Source organism: Aulostomus chinensis, chromosome 20 (genome assembly GCF_037954235.1).
Source record: "Aulostomus chinensis isolate RoL2024-O1b breed Wild chromosome 20, RoL_Achi_v1.0, whole genome shotgun sequence".
NCBI lineage: Eukaryota > Metazoa > Chordata > Actinopteri > Syngnathiformes > Aulostomidae > Aulostomus > Aulostomus chinensis.
The window spans coordinates 9,886,710-9,904,316 of record NC_141339.1 but is presented as its reverse complement, the minus strand read 5'-3'; the positions used below and the strand labels follow the sequence as shown (position 1 = coordinate 9,904,316).

The 17,607-nt window shown below is 40.4% G+C and overlaps 1 protein-coding gene across 19 annotated transcripts in view; it reads left to right on the top strand.

The window, feature by feature from the left end:
* Window positions 1–17,607, top strand: part of ptprk (protein tyrosine phosphatase receptor type K) — a 120,670-nt gene that overhangs the window by 74,912 nt on the left and 28,151 nt on the right. For all 19 annotated transcript variants that reach the window (XM_086190436.1, XM_086190448.1, XM_086190447.1 and 16 more), the window contains 9 exons: window positions 10,971–11,153; window positions 11,606–11,725; window positions 12,879–12,988; window positions 13,070–13,271; window positions 13,781–13,886; window positions 14,187–14,259; window positions 14,383–14,505; window positions 14,971–15,045; window positions 17,375–17,411. In XM_086190436.1, coding sequence (XP_086046562.1) covers window positions 10,971–11,153; window positions 11,606–11,725; window positions 12,879–12,988; window positions 13,070–13,271; window positions 13,781–13,886; window positions 14,187–14,259; window positions 14,383–14,505; window positions 14,971–15,045; window positions 17,375–17,411 — 1,029 coding nt within the window. The remainder of the gene's footprint in view (window positions 1–10,970; window positions 11,154–11,605; window positions 11,726–12,878; window positions 12,989–13,069; window positions 13,272–13,780; window positions 13,887–14,186; window positions 14,260–14,382; window positions 14,506–14,970; window positions 15,046–17,374; window positions 17,412–17,607) is intronic.

Sequence of the window (17,607 nt, the reverse complement as noted above, 5' to 3'; positions counted from 1 at the left end):
ATAGACTTTTTCAGGCGACTCATGTATTGAACAGTTTCCTGTTTGACAGGAAGAGGAAATTAATCTTCTTCTCCTCACTCACACAGGAACAATTTTATGTGGAAGACTTTTAACTCATTGTAGACACAATATGTTCTATCAGACCATCAGAGGATAATAGGAGCATGAACCACTCTGTCTTTTTGTTTGAAATGCAAAATAATTCATTGTTTCACTAAAACTTAGTGATAAGACTATGTGCTCATCTCATCATATCCTGAATACAATGATAAGTGGCACGGTGTACAGCATGTGAGGTAATGCTGAGGGTAACTCATAGAAGGAAAAGTAAAACAATCAAAAAGCTACTCTTTCATCACTGGTGGGCACAGATAAATGTATTAGAGCCGCATCTACTAATTGATTATTTATTTTTGCCCATAAAATGTCTGAAAACCAAGGTAACAGATTCAAATGTCTTCTTTTGTTTGATCAGCCATCTAAATGATGTGACGTTACAAAAATGACATCATGACTGAAGGTGGCAAATCATAGAGTTTGTGACGCAGCAGCTCAAGAATTTCTTGCATTTTAATTGATGTTTCGAAACCATTCATGATTAATGTTTAGCACAGTGAGAAATTCATTAGGTCATGGGTCGAAAACAATTCTATTAAAGGTGCACTAAGCCTTGTTGCATGGTTTTAGCGCGATTTCATTTTTGTCTCAAATCGTAGGCGTCTCCCCTTGATCCGCCAGCTGCCTGCCCCCTGAATACACCATGAAAAAGTCCAGTCTCTGGGGACAACAACAGGGCTCACAAATGGCAAAGACGCACTGAGTGCACAGGATGTGCACAAAAATATGACATACCACAGTCCAGTCAATCACTGACATGGTTGGGGATTAGCTTTGATTCCAGGAAGGAGAAATTCTACAAGGTGTCTCTTTTGCATAAGCTCACAAAATAATTTTCATTATATCAGCAGTAAACTCATAACCTTACAAAATAATTTTAAATATATCAGCTGTAACTCATAACTTAAGACCGTAAAAATATTGGATGAAGGCTTAGAATATAAATTTTACTCACCAAACAGTTGGAGTTTGCTCACTCATCTTCGCGACGTTAGCGCAATACAGATCCACTTTCGATGTCGTTGTGCGTTCATGACATTTACAGAAACGGGGGGGGGGGGGGGGGGCAAGCTTGCTCTGTGTTTGTTTGGTAATTGCAACGAACATCAACAGAAGTGACATCAGGCACTAATGCTTAGTGCACCTTTAACTTACATAATTGGATTTCTGTAGTGGCCAATAAAAGATATTCATGAATGAATGAACCTGACATCAGTCATACATAAGAGCTACCATAAAGGTAGCTTTAAAATGGTCATTATGATGTCAAATATTTTCCTCAAATTTAACACACATGTCCACTGGGACTAGAGGATAAATGCAAAAGATATCGATGGTCAAAGGTTAAGGTCGCTGTGATTGGCACTCTTCATGGAGACAGGCAACCACAGTAGAGTACTTCAAGTTTAAAATGTTTGTTAATAGTTCTGTTAGTTTGATTTAACTGTTCTGTTGCTGTTTCCCAATACAAAGCAGAACAGGGCAAAGCAGCAGTCCCCACACATGATCTAGGACAACTGTCTTCTTGACCAACAGTCCTTGAGATCAGCTGGTTGCTGAGGGTGAACTGATCACACACTGCTTCCTGTCTTGGTTTTGTAGAAAACTAAAAAATGAAATTGCCTTGATTTGGCAAGATAAATATTTTAATCAAATGCAATGTAACAATTTCAAAGAGACCGCTATCAGAGATTAATTTACATGAACCAGGGTACATTTAATCCAAATACACATACACTTCATTAAACTGGGATATACTTGTGACTGTACGGTTACTGTAGTGATATCTCCTACTGACAGGCACACTCATACACGGGGAGAAACCTTATTTAAATGGTAATCATTCCTTGCTTTTTCTGTTTGGTTAGGTTTGTCTGATCCCACCACCTGTAGTTTACTGAATATTAAGTTCAGCATTATATAATGAAAACATGAACAACACACGCGCACACGCACACACACACACGCGCACACGCACACACACTCACATGCTCAAAGAGAAATACACTCTGGAATATAGCAATCAAAAAACATTGTTCAGTTAGAAAACAATTACTGTAAATTGATGAAATATATTGGAAACTTCACTAATCACATGCAGTTTATTTAATGGCAAGAAGGGTTACATTTGTTCTGTTCTTGTCTTTTCATCTCCTCTTCTGCTCCTTCTATTTCTTCACTATCTCTTCTTCTGTCTTACGCTCCTGGTGTCCCTCCTTCTCTCCCGCTCCTCTGGATTTTCCCTCTGCGGTGATTTATTGCTCTTGTCTGAAGGGTGAAAAATAATCAACTTGAAGTGAAGAGTTACTGAATAAGTGTGAGGTTTTGTGTGTGTGTGTGTGTGTGTGTGTGTACGCGCGTGCGTGCATCGGGAAAGGATGAAGTAGCTTTTAATCCAAATCCTGAATTTTCTGTGAAAACCTCTTGGTCATACAAGGTTAGTCACACACTCAAACACACACAGGCATGAGTTCACACAGAAGAGAGACACACGAAGAGCTATTGAGACGGAGAGAGAATGTACAGAGTGACACACACACACACACACACACACACACACACACACACACACACATACATACACACACGGACACACATACATAGTTCAGGGAAGTCACAGTATTTCTGGTATGCTGCACAAACTCAGCATCACTTGGATTAATGGAAGAATGAAATCACAAAACTCCCCTTTCCCACACACAAGCACATGTGTTGCAGGAACCCCACACAGATTGTCACATGTTCTACTTTATATATGCGAAATCACACACACACACACACACACACACACACACACACACACACAGTCAGCAGCATGATGCTTAAGTGGTCAGGCCCTTGAGATAGCAACGGAGAGGTTTACAGATACACTGTAGGATGGTCCGCTGTGTATGTTTGAGTTACTTCCCTTTACAGTGGGGTTCAGTTTGTGTCTGCTGTACATCTGCCTGGCATACTCTTTGACTTTTATATACCTATGCAAATTTGGAGCTTTAATCTTGACATCAGGAAGGGTTATTGTTGGAATTTGCACCATGCAGGAATTAGATATTGAGCACTTTAACAATAGCAATAAGTGGTCAGTTGAACATTGACAGTTTTGTGTAAATTAATTAAATGCGGACAATAATGAAAGCAGATCACAAATATGTAAGACCTAGGTAACTAACCCAAATGTAAATCTACTGTTTGTGTAGTTATTGCTCTTTGGCTAATATATATCTGTATCGGTGTGATGGCTGATATTCAAGTCTCTTCTTTGCATAGTAAACAAAAAAATTCAGTGGTTCTTCCAAGTGGAAATTAAGTAAAATTTTAACATTTAAAATTCACAAATGTTGGTTGTCTTTTAAATATGTACAGAAATATAAATATCATAAAATTATCAAGTGGATATAATCAACAAGTTCAACAAGCTCATGAATCCCTTACAGGAATCAGTTATTGCACTGTGACACAGGTAAAATGCTTCCCTTCAATACTACAGATTAAAAAGAAGAAAGAAAAATTCCGTTTACTTGAAATAAAGATGCAACAATATCTAAAAGGGCTGTGTAGAACTGATTGGATTCCTCCTTGATCCATGTTCCTGTCTTCCTTGTCTCTGTAACTGTACGTGTGTTCCTACACCGTGTCTGTCCGTCTGTGCAGGATTACGTAGTTTCATGAACTTTGTGTTACATGGCCCAAGGATCATTTTGGGTCATCTGTTTAAAATAGTAAAAAACTGCATTATTTTTCACACCGAGTGCCCCTCTATTTGATAATGCTGGTGTTTTATTCATGAGCATTTCTGTTTCGGGATTTCTCACTGGGCATGCTATGTTTTGACTCTTATTTTTTTCAGCTTGTTGATCTCTGATGAATCCCTCTGCTGAGATATATCTATACTTTTTCTTAAACTCTAGAAGGCTGTCCTAGTTGCTGATTTTGTAATTAGCTGCTGCCTTGGCAATTCTGAATAAAACTATGCCTAGCTTGCAAGTGCAAATTGAATGTGGAGTGCAAATATACACCCTTCATGTACGTAAATCTGGCCCAGAGAAACAGAAGGGGAGGGAGGGAGACAGAGCGAGAGTTATGGAGGGATAGAGGGAATGAATGAGCACAGCTTCATTTGTCTTCCTACCTCATGACAGTGGAAGGATTACCAGGAACTAATTGGACAGATTAACTTGGATTTGGCTGCATCTCCTGTCAACCTTTTCTCTGTTTTGCCTCCCACCCTCTCCCCCTTCCCATTCCTCTTTTATTCTCTGGTTTTTCCTTAGCTTCCATCTCTTCTGGTCGACACTGTGTATTTCTTGGGTCTCCCTCATGGTTTATGGTGGGGGACAGGTTGTTTGCCCTTCCTGTACTTCTCTTTTATTTAGTTTCATATCCTCCCCTTTTGTTTAGCATTCTTTAATTCCAACCTCTGGATTCAGCTGATATGAAGCTTGTTGTCCTTGGTGTTATTGTTGGTGTTTATTGGTATTGTTGTTGTTTTCAAAGCTCCATCTGTGGAGAACAAAGCCTTTTAGTTCCAACATGAATCCAGCCGTTTGTCTGTTTACCGGAGGAGGGGAAAGGGACAAGGCAGCCTCTGTGGTTTACCGTTGGACAAGGTCCCGCATGGCCATGTTCCAGACTACTTATCGTCTCTCTCCGTTCCTCCTCTCTGTGTCTTTCTCTCTCTGTCCCCCTCTCATCTTCAGCTCCCATTTCTCTCTCTGCTCCCTTTATCTTTTCTTTGCTCCCTCCAGCCCCGGCTTAATTTTCTCATGTATAGCTTTGTTTTTACATTTTTTTTATACTTCAAATGTCTTAAAACTTTTCTGTCTTTGTGTCCATATTTTTCTGTCTATCCTCCCCTGTTGTTTTACCTACAGTAAATAGACACAAACAAGCAACAATGCATTATGACTCTGGAGGGGAACGAGGATTTGAAATGTATTAGTGTGTGTGTGTGTGTGCGTGTGTGCGTGCGTGCATGCGTGTTTGACAGGAACAGCTAGTCATATATTTTGTTTTAATCCCATGTTGAAAACTGTCTCAGAGTGAAGCAGTGTTAGCATCAGGAGACTCAGGAATCAATACAATTTATTACGCTGCCCTGTGTGTGTGTGTGTGTGTGTGTGTGTGTGTGCGTGTGTGTGTGTGTGTGTGTGTGTGTGTGTGTGTGTGTGTGTGTGTGTGTGTGTGTGTGTGTGCGTGTGTGTGTGTCTCTATCCTAATAGCTAGGTTTATGGTGAGGATCACAAGTATTGATTTGAACACGGAGAGAGACAGAAAGGAAAAGGCCAAGACAAGTGAAGGGATAGAAATAGAGCGAGCGACACAGAGAAAGCAGGAGTCCTATTCTCACTTTATTTAAATGTCAACCGTCCAATAACAGGTTGAAGCAATAATTAAATGCACTGACCTGTTTGCTATTAAAACACACACACGCGTGCGCACACACACGTATGCGCACACACACACACACACACACACACACACACACACACACAGTTTAGCAATAATATTTGCACGGCAGACAATTACCTGCCTGGGTGTCTTCATGCCCTTCCTTCGTCTCTGTCAGTTGTCTTTCTATCATGTTTTCTCTCATATGTCTATATGGCTTTTTATTACGGAGCTATTTACATCTAAATGACTGAGCAAACCGCCACGTGTTAGTATTTCAGCTTACAGCTATGCACTGTGTGACTGGGAATGAGGACTATGTTTGTCCTTGACAATACATTCTTATGAGTTTGTGATTGAGGCGAACACGCACGCATGTGCGTGCACACACACACACACGCACACACACACACACACACACACACACACACACACACACACACACACACACACACAAAGTTGTATGTAATGTCCATACTTCAGAAGATGTTTCATGAGTTTACATTGATTTCATGGGGGCTGTCCTCTACATAGGCATAATGAGTGTTGATTAGTTAATGAAAGGATGTAATGCAATCCACATTTCAAGTTACTTTTCAAAAATAACTAGCTTCACTTAACAAGAAACATTCATTGGTGAACATAATTAGTCACACTACGAATTACATTACTTTTCTATGATTCTGTAACAACTCCTGAGATGCACCATAACCTAATTGCCAATTGAGAATATTAAGTAAAATCTTACATATTACCCATATCGGTACAAATACTTATTCAAATAAGGATGATGGAAGACAAACACAAGATACCTTTAGTTGAAAATCAAGCATTCTGTCAGCATCACTGAGAACCAAGGAGACTTTAGCTACTAGCTTTGTATTAGCATGTGGTCTTTGTCTTTTTTGCGGTGGTGGAGAGTTGATCTTCCTTTCCCGTAACTAATAATTGAAGTAATTTGTACGTCTCCACCCCTCAAAAGATGCTTTAAGTTGGTCTGCTATTCTTATTCCCTCTCCTTGTCTGTTGACTGGAGCAACAAAATCATAGTCACACCACCTGATGTAAGTAAACAAGCATGAAAAAGGACATTTGGTTTGTTTTCCTGTTCTCCCATTATGTAGATAGTTGACAAAATAAAAGTGATAATTCTTTAATTCAAAACTGTAATGTGATTACTGAATTCTGAATTGGCCAGCATTAATGCCATGCATGATTGCAGTATAAATGTAATCTGATTACAGTCATGTGTTACTTTGTAAATTGTTACCCCTTACCCTGGCCATAACCAATACTTTCCTATCCTTTCACCAAGTCCTCCCACTAAAACTGACTGACTTACATTATGTCTTTTAAGATATGAACAAATACATCCCAACACAACCTTAAGATTACCTAGGGTATACACACACACACACACACACACGCACACACACACACACACACACACACAAATATATGTAATATTTAGGTGTTGTTAAGTGTAATAACAGCTGTCCTCAGGCCAGTGTACATGTTGTTTACACCTAGGTAATAACAGTCTGAGCGTCTGTGCCTGTGAATTTCTGTGCATGCGTGGTGGTGAGTGACAGACAGATAATAGGCTGTCAAAAGAAGCGACAAGTTTATGTCCTTGTGTTGTCTCCATGGAGAGGGGAAGACCCAAGGAAACAGACAAAGAAGGCTTGGGGAGAAACTTAAGTCTCTATTTAAAGCGATCAGTGTTTTTGTATTAAATTCTTGGAAGACCCTAAGGAAGCGAATGAGTTACAAAAGGGAGAAAGAGCTGAAGGAATTGCTGTCAACTTGAATGAAAACTTGTTAGGTTATGACAAGGAACACCAAACATGTCCTTTTGATTAAATATTATCCAAAATTCTGAAGGCTGGGGTGTCCTGAGTCAATCTGCAAGATCCAAATATGGATTCATTACGGTACATCTGGAAGTGGCTTTATGGAGTACGATATGAATTTTTTTTTTTTTTGCCAGCTGTCAGAATCTTTTACAAAATATCATATCACCAAGGGATTTTTTTTTTCAAAAAAAGAGACTGTAAGTAAGCAGCTCTTTGGCGTGCACTTGAGTAAATGCATTTTTACTGAAATATATTATATGTGAAGGATATTATACTTGGGAATATTTGACCAGGGTCAGCCACCAAAATAATTATATTTCACAAATCCTGCTCATAGGTTTGTTTCGTTGAAATAGATTTTCCCTGAGTGAAAAGTAAATAAATACTTTCACTAATAACTGTGAAAACAGAACACAAGTGTCAAACTGCACATACATCATTCCACATGGTGGAGTTAAGAACAGCAACACATTTTGCATTGAAGCCTGACATAAACTTTTATTTCGTCAGTATAAATTAAAATATATAAATTGTATTTAGTATAATCACATAGGAAATATGCTCCTCACACTCGACTTAACCTGTTCGCATTAATGTTGTAAAGATAAAATTAATCATTGTTTGACACAAATGAGCCATTATTCCTTTACATTGGATTCATCTTAGTCTTTAGTTCAACTTAACATCTAATTTGTTTATGGAAAGTTTGAAATGAAAAACATAGGTTTAATTGACTTGTAGAAGAAAACACTAATACCCCTTTCACACTGAAGAACGCATGTCAACGCAGGTTTTTGTACCCGCGTTTGCTCAGCATTAGGGCGCATTCAGTCTTCCAGCCGACGCGGGTCTGAGCTCCCACTGTGAGGGTTGCGTGCCTGTGTTTTTCTCTCTCATACGTCATTGCGCTGGCAACGTCATCATTACACGTAAAAGTGCGCCGTGTCTCTAAATGTGGTGATGTTCCCATAAATCAACCTGTCCCTTATAGTTCCAGAAATCTGCTGCCGGATCTCCAATTCACTGCGGATAGCGAACAGCTCACAGCCTTCACGATCTTGCCAGTGCGCTGCCATGATCGATAAAAAGATGTCAAGATCGCGATACAAGTTGTTTATAAACACGCTTGCGCAGTTCACCTTAGGATTCCCCGGTTGGTGGGAGTTCCCAAGCATTGATTAATTCATGTAAGATCATACATATTTAAAAATAGTTTGAAAAAAAGGAGTGAAATAGAGTCCCGGGGACATCAACAGGAAGACTGATCTTATGGCAGAGGCCAAAACTTTATTGAGAGATGAGCGAGCAGCTCTTGCAACGCAGCCCAGCCCAATTTTTATTTATTTTTTTTTTTCCCGGAGCTTCCACGATGACAGCCTGACGGTCGGCGCAGTGACAAAACCAGATTGTGACAGGAAGGTTGAGTGAAACCTGAGACAACGCGGGTTGCCTTTTTCACACTGCAGGTGAGCCGTCCACGTCCGTCGCCGTGGTTCGAAATGCCGAGTCAACCCTTTCAGAGTGCCCAAACACCTGCGTTCACCCACGTTTTTGGTGCAGTGTGAAAGGAGCTTAAGTAGCCCAGTTACAGTTCTCACAGTCTTCATGTACTATCTTTGCAGCCTTAACATGTACTGTAGTTGCACTAATGAGAGGTAGCACTCTAACGCAAAATTATAAATCTTGTCTTAATCACTGTAAATCAGGAGCTGTGTGAGTGGTGGCCGCTCTTAAATAGAGTAGTATATTCTACAGAGTAGTAACTACTTTCTTGATGAAGTGACATTTGTTTAGTTAGAGAGGTTGTTCCTTTACTAAGAGAAGTGACTCCTCTAGAGTGATTTATGGTTGCTAAACATAATAGCTTTCCTATACAGAATGGGAGCTCCTGTAGGTAGATGGAAAGCTGCAGTGGTGTGTGGGGGACCTCATACTGGCTGTTGCATGGTTAGGGAAACCCATGTAGTTAAACATTCATGACATAATTGACTGATTGAAATATTCTGTATTGATATGAGGAAGCATGAAGTAAAAGAGAACAGCTTTGGATTTGTGTTTGGCCTGTAAATGTGTGTGTGTGTATAGGTAGGTAGGGTCTGGGGGCTTATTGATCGAGTTAAATGAGCCAGTTAAGGTAATTAAAGCCCTGGGCAGGAACGAGAGACGGTAGATTATATTGACTTAATGCCCTGGATGAATGAAAATATTCGTGTGCTGAAGCAAAAATGCTGCAAGGTGGAGGGTTTGTTCAAATCAACCAAACCCTCAATCCACTTGGAATCACTCAGGTCTCTACTTCCTGTAGGACTTTTAACACAGGGGCTAACATATTAGATCTGTATATTTTGCTTCTCTAATCGAAAACAATCAGTCCAACCCGAGACAGTTCTTCAATACTGCCATTGATCCTCCCCCCAGCCAGATATTAGATGTAACTTGAGAAATGCGAAGAAATTCTTTCTGTTTTTACAAGAAATTTCTTGTCTCCAGTCACTGTTGAGAAGCCTGTGTAATTTCCCTCTTAATAATCTATCTAAACTGAAACTTCAGCCTTGCATTAATTCTTCCAGTGTACTTTCTTAAGGAGGTATTCAGTACAGTTTCCTCCTCTGTTCTGCAAATGTTGAATTGCTCTCTGTCAATAGGTTTGGTTCTTGAATTTTTTTCAAGACTGCTCATATTCAACCCGTAGCCCCAGCCCTTTGAATACTCTGACTATAGCTCTGGAACAGCTCTTCTTCTTCTTTTTCTTCAATCTGGCTTAGTACCAGTGGTGCTGTTATAAAAGTTCCTACTTCAGAGATAGATATTTTTGCCTTACTGTAGTATTATTTGTATTCTTTGACCCTACTAAAGTACCAGAACACTGTTAACCCCCTGACTTGTCCTCATGACATTAGAAGTGGCTGAATTGCCTAAAAAGAGTATTTTTCACATGGGTGATGCAACTTTTTCCGCCATTTTGGACTGATAACCTCATAAGAGAAGTTAGGAAATATGCTATAACTTTTCAAGAGATGGGGTAGCACAGTGGTGCAGTGGTTAGCAATGGTGCCTCACAGCAGAAGGTTCTGGGTTTGAGTCCGTCTCGAGTACGGGGTCTTTCTGTGTGGAGTCTGCATGTTCTCCCTGTACCTGTGTGGGTTCTATCCGGGTCCTCTTGCTTCCTCCCACAGTCCAGGGGAACAGGCTGATTGATACTCTTATGTGTTGGCCCTGCGACTGACTGGCGCCAGGGTGAACCCCGCCTCTTGCCCAAAGGCAGCTAGGATAAGCTCCAGCCCCCCCCCCCCCCCCCCCCCCGCGACCCTTAACAGGATAAGCATTAGAAAATGGATGGACAGAATATTTCTCACATCCATAGTACAGGAATCAATAAAAATCTTCATAACAGTTTCCTTACATGTAAATGAAACCAAACATATGATTATCTTATCCAAACTGCATGATGAAACCAGAAATCTACAGTATAACACAGTGCATGTGGAAATAATGTGCAACTTAGAATACTCACTATGATATTGCCCTCCTGGAGAGCATACAAATCAGAAATGAATACTTTGCATGACTTGGCTTATCTTCTTTCACTTTGTTGTGTGTTCTCCATAGAACCTATGCGAACTCCCAAGAGGCTGAAGATTGCAGAGACCAGATCCCGTCTGATTGCGGTGGACTGGGAGTCGCTGGGTTACAACATCACTCGTTGTCACACCTTCAATGTCACCATCTGTTACCATTACCTGACTGCAAACAACCGCAGCAAGGCTGACTGCTTGGATATGGACCCAAAAGGTGAGTAGCATATAATCATCTAATAATAAGCAGTCGAAAGATTGAGATGTTGTTGGGAGGTATGAGAGCACACGTTCAACAGCAAGATGGCGTCTTGGCTAACTGTTGTCTAAATATCTTGTCAGAGACAGACTGTTTTCAAGAACTCTCAAATGAGAACCTGGAAGACCAAAGTAATGGTGATAGTGGCCAAAAGCAGAATAAATCTGGAGACAAGACTGGTGATGTTCAGCAGTCACATTAGAAACCTTTGTACTACCTAGCAAGCCATATGATACCACGGTAATATAAAAAAGAACTACGTCAAACAATAAATACATGCACAGATAAGAAGTTAGTAGTTCTGAATTGACATCTTTTCAGCAAACCCTACATATTAATGACTCTACTTTTCTTCCATTAAGGATATTTATTTGTTCACACATCCTCATGTGTTGTTTTTTCTTTCTCAGCGCCACGCCACCTGGTAGGAAACTTGCCACCCTACACCAACGTAAGTCTGAAGATGATTCTGACCAATCCAGAGGGACGAAAAGAGAGCGATGAGACCATAATCCAAACAGATGAAGATGGTGCGATATTCTATAGTTCATTTTGTTTATTGTTCACATATTTCACAAGGAACTAAGTTAGTAAAGGCTTCTGCGACATGTTAATTGAGTTTTGACAAAATGTATTCACACTGCTGTGTGTTAGTCAGAGAATTATATTGTTGTGCTATATTTTGGAAGACATCCACTTATTTGTGCAGAAAAATTTGATATATAGATAGATATACAGGTCGCCAGTCCATCGCAGGGCCAACACATAGAGACAGACAACCATTCACACTCACATTCATACCTACAGTCAATTTAGAGTATCAATCAGCCTAGTTCCCAATTGCATATCTGTGAACGGTGGGAAGAAGCCAGAGTACCCAGAGAGAACCCACACTGGCACAGGGAGAACATGCAGACTCCACATAGAAAGATCCCATGCCCGAGCCGGGACTCGAACCCAAAGCCCTCTTGCTGTGAGGTGACAATACTAACCACTGCACCACCATGCCGCCTGTGTTTTGAGATGTTACCCACAATTTAAGAATGGTGTCAGTTAATTTCAGTCATTAGTTAGATTAGAGGTGGCACGGTGGGGCAGTGGTTAGCACTGTCACCTCACAGCAAGAAGGTTCCGGGCTCGGGCATGGGATCTTTCTGTGTGGAGTCTGCATGTTCTCCCTGTACCTGTGTGGGTTCTCTCTGGTACTCCGGCTTCCTCCTACAGTCCGAAGACATCAAGAGGGGACGAGGCTGATTGATACTCTAAATTGACCGTAGGTGTGACTGTGAGTGTGAATGGTTGTCTGTCTCTATGTGTTGGCCCTGTGATGGACTGGTGACCTGTCAAGGCTGAACCCCGTCTCACGCCCGAAAGCTAACCCTAACCCTAGGATAGGCTCCAGTCCCTTAACAGGATAAGCGGAAGAAAATGGATGGACGGATAGATGGATAGTTAGATTAGTTAGTTATTAGGGCATTAATGACACTTTTTTACAAACCATGTTAATGAGAGGTTTTACTTCCACATTAAGGTCCAAACTGAACAAAGCATATGTACTTAGGAGATTATTCAATGGATATTCTTGGTTAATAAACTGCTTGTTGTTGATCAATAACCAGCTAATATGCTGCTAATAAGCATGATGATATGTGAGTGTATGACTATGCCTACATGTACTAACAGTTCCAGGTCCAGTTCCCAGTCAGTCTGTCAGGGCCACACCATTTGAAGACCGAATCCTTCTTTACTGGAAAGAACCGTCTGAACCCAATGGAGTAATCATACAGTATGAGGTACTGGTGCAGCAGTAGTGTTTGTATCTGACGACCCAGAGCAAATGTCAAATCCAAATCTCTGTCTTTGCTCCACCACAGATCAGTTACAGTGGTTTGAGATCATTCGACCCTTCAGTGCCTCTCCAGAGGCCAGGACTCCCAGTATCTTTGCCTTCGAATGCCACCCATCACTTGTTTTCCCAGCTCCACCCAGGTGTCACTTACCAGCTCTCTATACGGGCATCCACCTCCAAAGGATTTGGTCCTGCAACCACACTCAACGTGACTACGAATATTTCAGGTAGAGAATACATTTTATTCATGTTTATTGTCATAATTACTTTATGAAGCAAGTTCACAAGATCACACGTGAAACCATCTTCTTAAGATTTAAGTTATCCATTGTGTCCGACATCATGTGTGACAAGAGCAAGAAGCAACTGTTGAAAACAACAATTGCGGTTCCTGGAGAGTATGCGCAGATGTTTCTATAGCATCGGTATTGTCAGAGTATATCTTGTTTGAAAGAACAGCAAAGAACAGCACTGAGCCTTCTCTTGATGGAAGGATTCTCGCTGTTTTACCAACTAGCCTCCTCAGGGGTCATGAATGCAGATAGACAAAGGATTTTTCAAAGCGTTTGCCCTTTTCCAAACCATTTCTTTGGGTAAATCCCAACTTGGTTCCATGAGACACACCATCTGACATTCCAGATTATCTAAGGTTATGGTGTCTCCATATAGTATATCATCATACAGGAAGAGCATTTTACCAACAGCATTTTGATATCGACTCTTTCTCTTTCTTTAGCCCCGACAATAGATGAGTATGATGGGTCCGAGGCCTTCCTCAATGAAACTGCAACAACTATCACCGTTCTGCTTAAACCAGCCCAGGCCAAGGGAGCACCTATAAGGTATGTTGAGTTTGCATACACACATGTCGAGTATGTATTACTTATACTATATACTATATATCACTTCATTATTTTCTGAGAATAAAATTGATACAAATGTTTTCTTTGACAAATGGGTGATTATATAAAAACATTACCAAGACCACATAATTGTAACACTTAAATTTGCAACCTATTTTGTAATCAGTGACAAAAAGGTGTATTTCATTTTAACATTCTATTGTTTTATCTATTGAGGTATTTCTAAATAATACAATGTATAATCTATACATTAAATTTGACCTTTCCTTTTGTCTGCAGTGCGTACCAAATTGTGGTGGAGGAAGTGAATCCTCAGCGGTCTCGTCGCCAAGCCTCCTCTGACTGTTATGAGGTCATTATTAACCTGCTCTATATTCTTAAGTAGCATAAGTAGTTTTACCAGTTATCTCATGTCCATGTGTACATAGATTATGAGGAATTTCATTGAATATGTATTGTATTGTGATTTTTCCAGGTCCCAGTTTCTTACCATAGTGCATCTAGTGGTGGATCTCCATATTATTATGCTGCCCAGCTTTCCCCCAGCAACCTCCCTGAGCCACTCCCCTTCACTGTTGGAGACAACAAGACATATCAGGCAAGACTTTGTATCTGAGCAACATTACTTCTATGTAGTAGAGCAAAAGTAAGTCGATGAGTAAATAATTTAGAAATTGCAGGAAAATCCTTTTAATTTTCACAGCAAATTTGCTGTGCAACACACTCACTGGAAATACGGTAATATTCAATAGATATTTTTTGACTTAACTTGATTTACTGTGTTCTAAACATGGTTCATCCTGCAAGGCAATACACTTGGAATTTCAGAGCACAGATTTCCACCCAGGCCATATAATCCAAATGTTTATAACTGTTCGAATGTTTAATCTGACACATACATAATGTGCTATAAATGCCATTTCATTCAAGCAAATGTAGCAGGTCTTGAGCTTATAGAAAAAGGTACTTCTTAGATTTGAAAAATCTCCATAAATCTAGAGGTAATAATCTTATATTTGTCATAGTTAAGCCTCATTGAACTTGACTTCCTTTCAATCCTCAGGGTTTCTGGAATCCTCCATTGGCTCCCAGAAAGAACTACAATATCTACCTTCAAGCAGTAAGCAGCACAGAGCGGGTAAGTAAATACACACTGAATATATTGTGCATAGCACTTGAAAACTGTGAAAACTAGTAGAAACAATAAACTTTACAGCTCTTATCAAGTTCTGTGAAGCAATGCTGTTTTATTTTGGCATGTTAGTAATATGAGAATTATTTCTTACTGTGTTCTTTTAGTCTAAAAGTGCAAAAACAATAAAGGGATAATGGAATTCATCAATGTCTGTTGGCAAAAATGTGCAGGGAGCACTCAGGAATGGGCACAAGTGGGTCACACACACCTGCCTGATTATTCTGGGGGGATCAAGAGCTTTTACTGTAATACAAACATGCATTATACCATGCTTTGTGGAAGCAAAATTATCTAATTTCAAGTCATCCATGTTAGTAAATGGCTATTGGGAAGGCTCTTTTCTTAACTACTGAAATTGGTACAATACTAGAAACACCTTTTAAAGGGCAGGAATGTCAAGCAGATCCAGGCTCAATGGGGACGGCCTTCTGCTTTGACCGGTTGGGGGGAAAGAGAGCAGGAAAGCAGGGCAGAGACGAAGACAGATAATGGAGGAAGACAGGTATACAGACGGAAAAAGAGGGGCAGAGATAAAGAGGGAGCGAAAGGGGAAGTAAATGATGGACAGACAGGGACGTGAACAGGTGATGCTCAGAATGGCAGCTTGATCCTCCTCAGTAGCCTCCTCCAGCAGCAGCATCAGTCAGGGATCTGAGAAGTGGGGAAGCACAAAGGCTCCAGAGAAGAAGACGAGTCAGAAACACATATGCGTATAGGAGGACAGAGAGGAGAAGATAGAAGCTCAGTGCACCATGGGAGATCCCCCAGCAGTCAAAGCCTACTGCAGCATATCTAAGAGCGAGCCTAAGCAGCTCTAACTATAAGCCTTAACAAAAAGGAAGGCCTTAAGTCTACTCTTAATCATAGAGAGGGTGTCTGCATCCCGGACTGAAACTGAGAGACGGTTCCACAGGGGGGGAGCCTGATAACTGAAGGCTCTGGCTCCCGTTCTACTTTTAGAAACTCTAGGAACCACAAGTAACCCTGCATCCTGGGAGCAAAGGGTTATAGATGGATAATAAGGGACTATGAGCTCTGTCAAATATGAAGGTGCCTGATTATTGTGGACTTTGTATGTTAGAAGAAGAATTTTAATTCTATTCTGAATTTATACAGGGAGCCAATGCAGAGAAGCCAGTACAGGAAAGATATGGTCTCCTCTACCAGTCCTAGTCAACACATGGGCAGCAGTGTTCTGGACCAGCTGGAGAGTCTTTAGGGATTTATTGGTGCAGCCTGATATGAGGGAGTTGCAGGAATCCAGCCTGGAAGTGACAAAAGCATGGACTAGTTTTTCTGCATCCTTTTGAGACAGGATGTGTCTGGGCTTAGCACAGTTACGTAGATGAAAGAAGACAGACCTGCAGATCTGTTTTATGTGGGAGTTAAAGGACAGATCCTGATAGAAGAGAACTCCCAGGTTCCTTACAGTACTGCTGGGGGCCAGGGTGATGCCATCCAGGGTATCTATCTCATTAGATCATTTGTTTTGAGCCCAGCACAATAACTTCAGTTTTGTCAGAGTCTAACAAAAGATAACTGCGGCTCATCCATATTTTATCTGTACAGTCTCAGGGATATTTGCTTAACAGAATTTAAGTCAAATATACCATAAAGAATCCTACGTCCAATTGACAAATTTGGTTACGGTGTAGGTATGAATGGCTACCTATCCTACACTGTCAGACAGTCTACGACTGCCCGATGTAAACCTCCCTTGAAATAGAAATGGAAGACCACAACAACTGTGACTGACTGACTTTGCAACATGTCATGGTTCCTCCTATGCATTCCCACATGCTCATTTCCACACTGTCTCCTTTCCTAATATGAACCCTAAACGGGTATTTATTTCAATGAATGTCCCTGTTTCTCAACATTTACTGGATCCAACTACAAAACATATTGCTTCTTTTCTGCCAGTCAACTTACTATAACACAGCAGCTACCAGTACTTGGGCTATGGCGTAGGGTCCAACTCCACTGACTTGTACAGCTCAGGGAGCGTCTTGTGATGAGGAGTTAGAAGAATAGAGGAAGTCATAAGCAAATATTCAGATGTTCACAATTTTATTTTATATGCTTGGGTTTACAATAGACACATCACCTCTGGGAGTTCATAAAATGAACTTGAAGTTTTCTTTTTTATATGAGAAAGTGTGAACACTTTGAAATATCCACTTTGCTATGATAAAATATAGATAGACAGAATTCTTGAGTAACACTAAGGTGTTGACTTAGTTATTGTTCCTTCTCTGCCTTTTTCCCTTAGGAAACAAAGACACAGTGTCTGAGGCTAGCTACGAAAGGTAAGAACACTTTCTGGTTTTGTTTATTTATCTATTTATTAAATTGTTTCAAAAAATGACTTAATTCAGTGTCATTCAATGAACTGAATTCCTGTCAACAATAAGAGTGACTAGATTCCAGTTGTTTTTTCCCTTGTTATCACTGAAGATTACTGAATTACGATAACAACTGATCAGCCTCTTACAATTTGGGTGT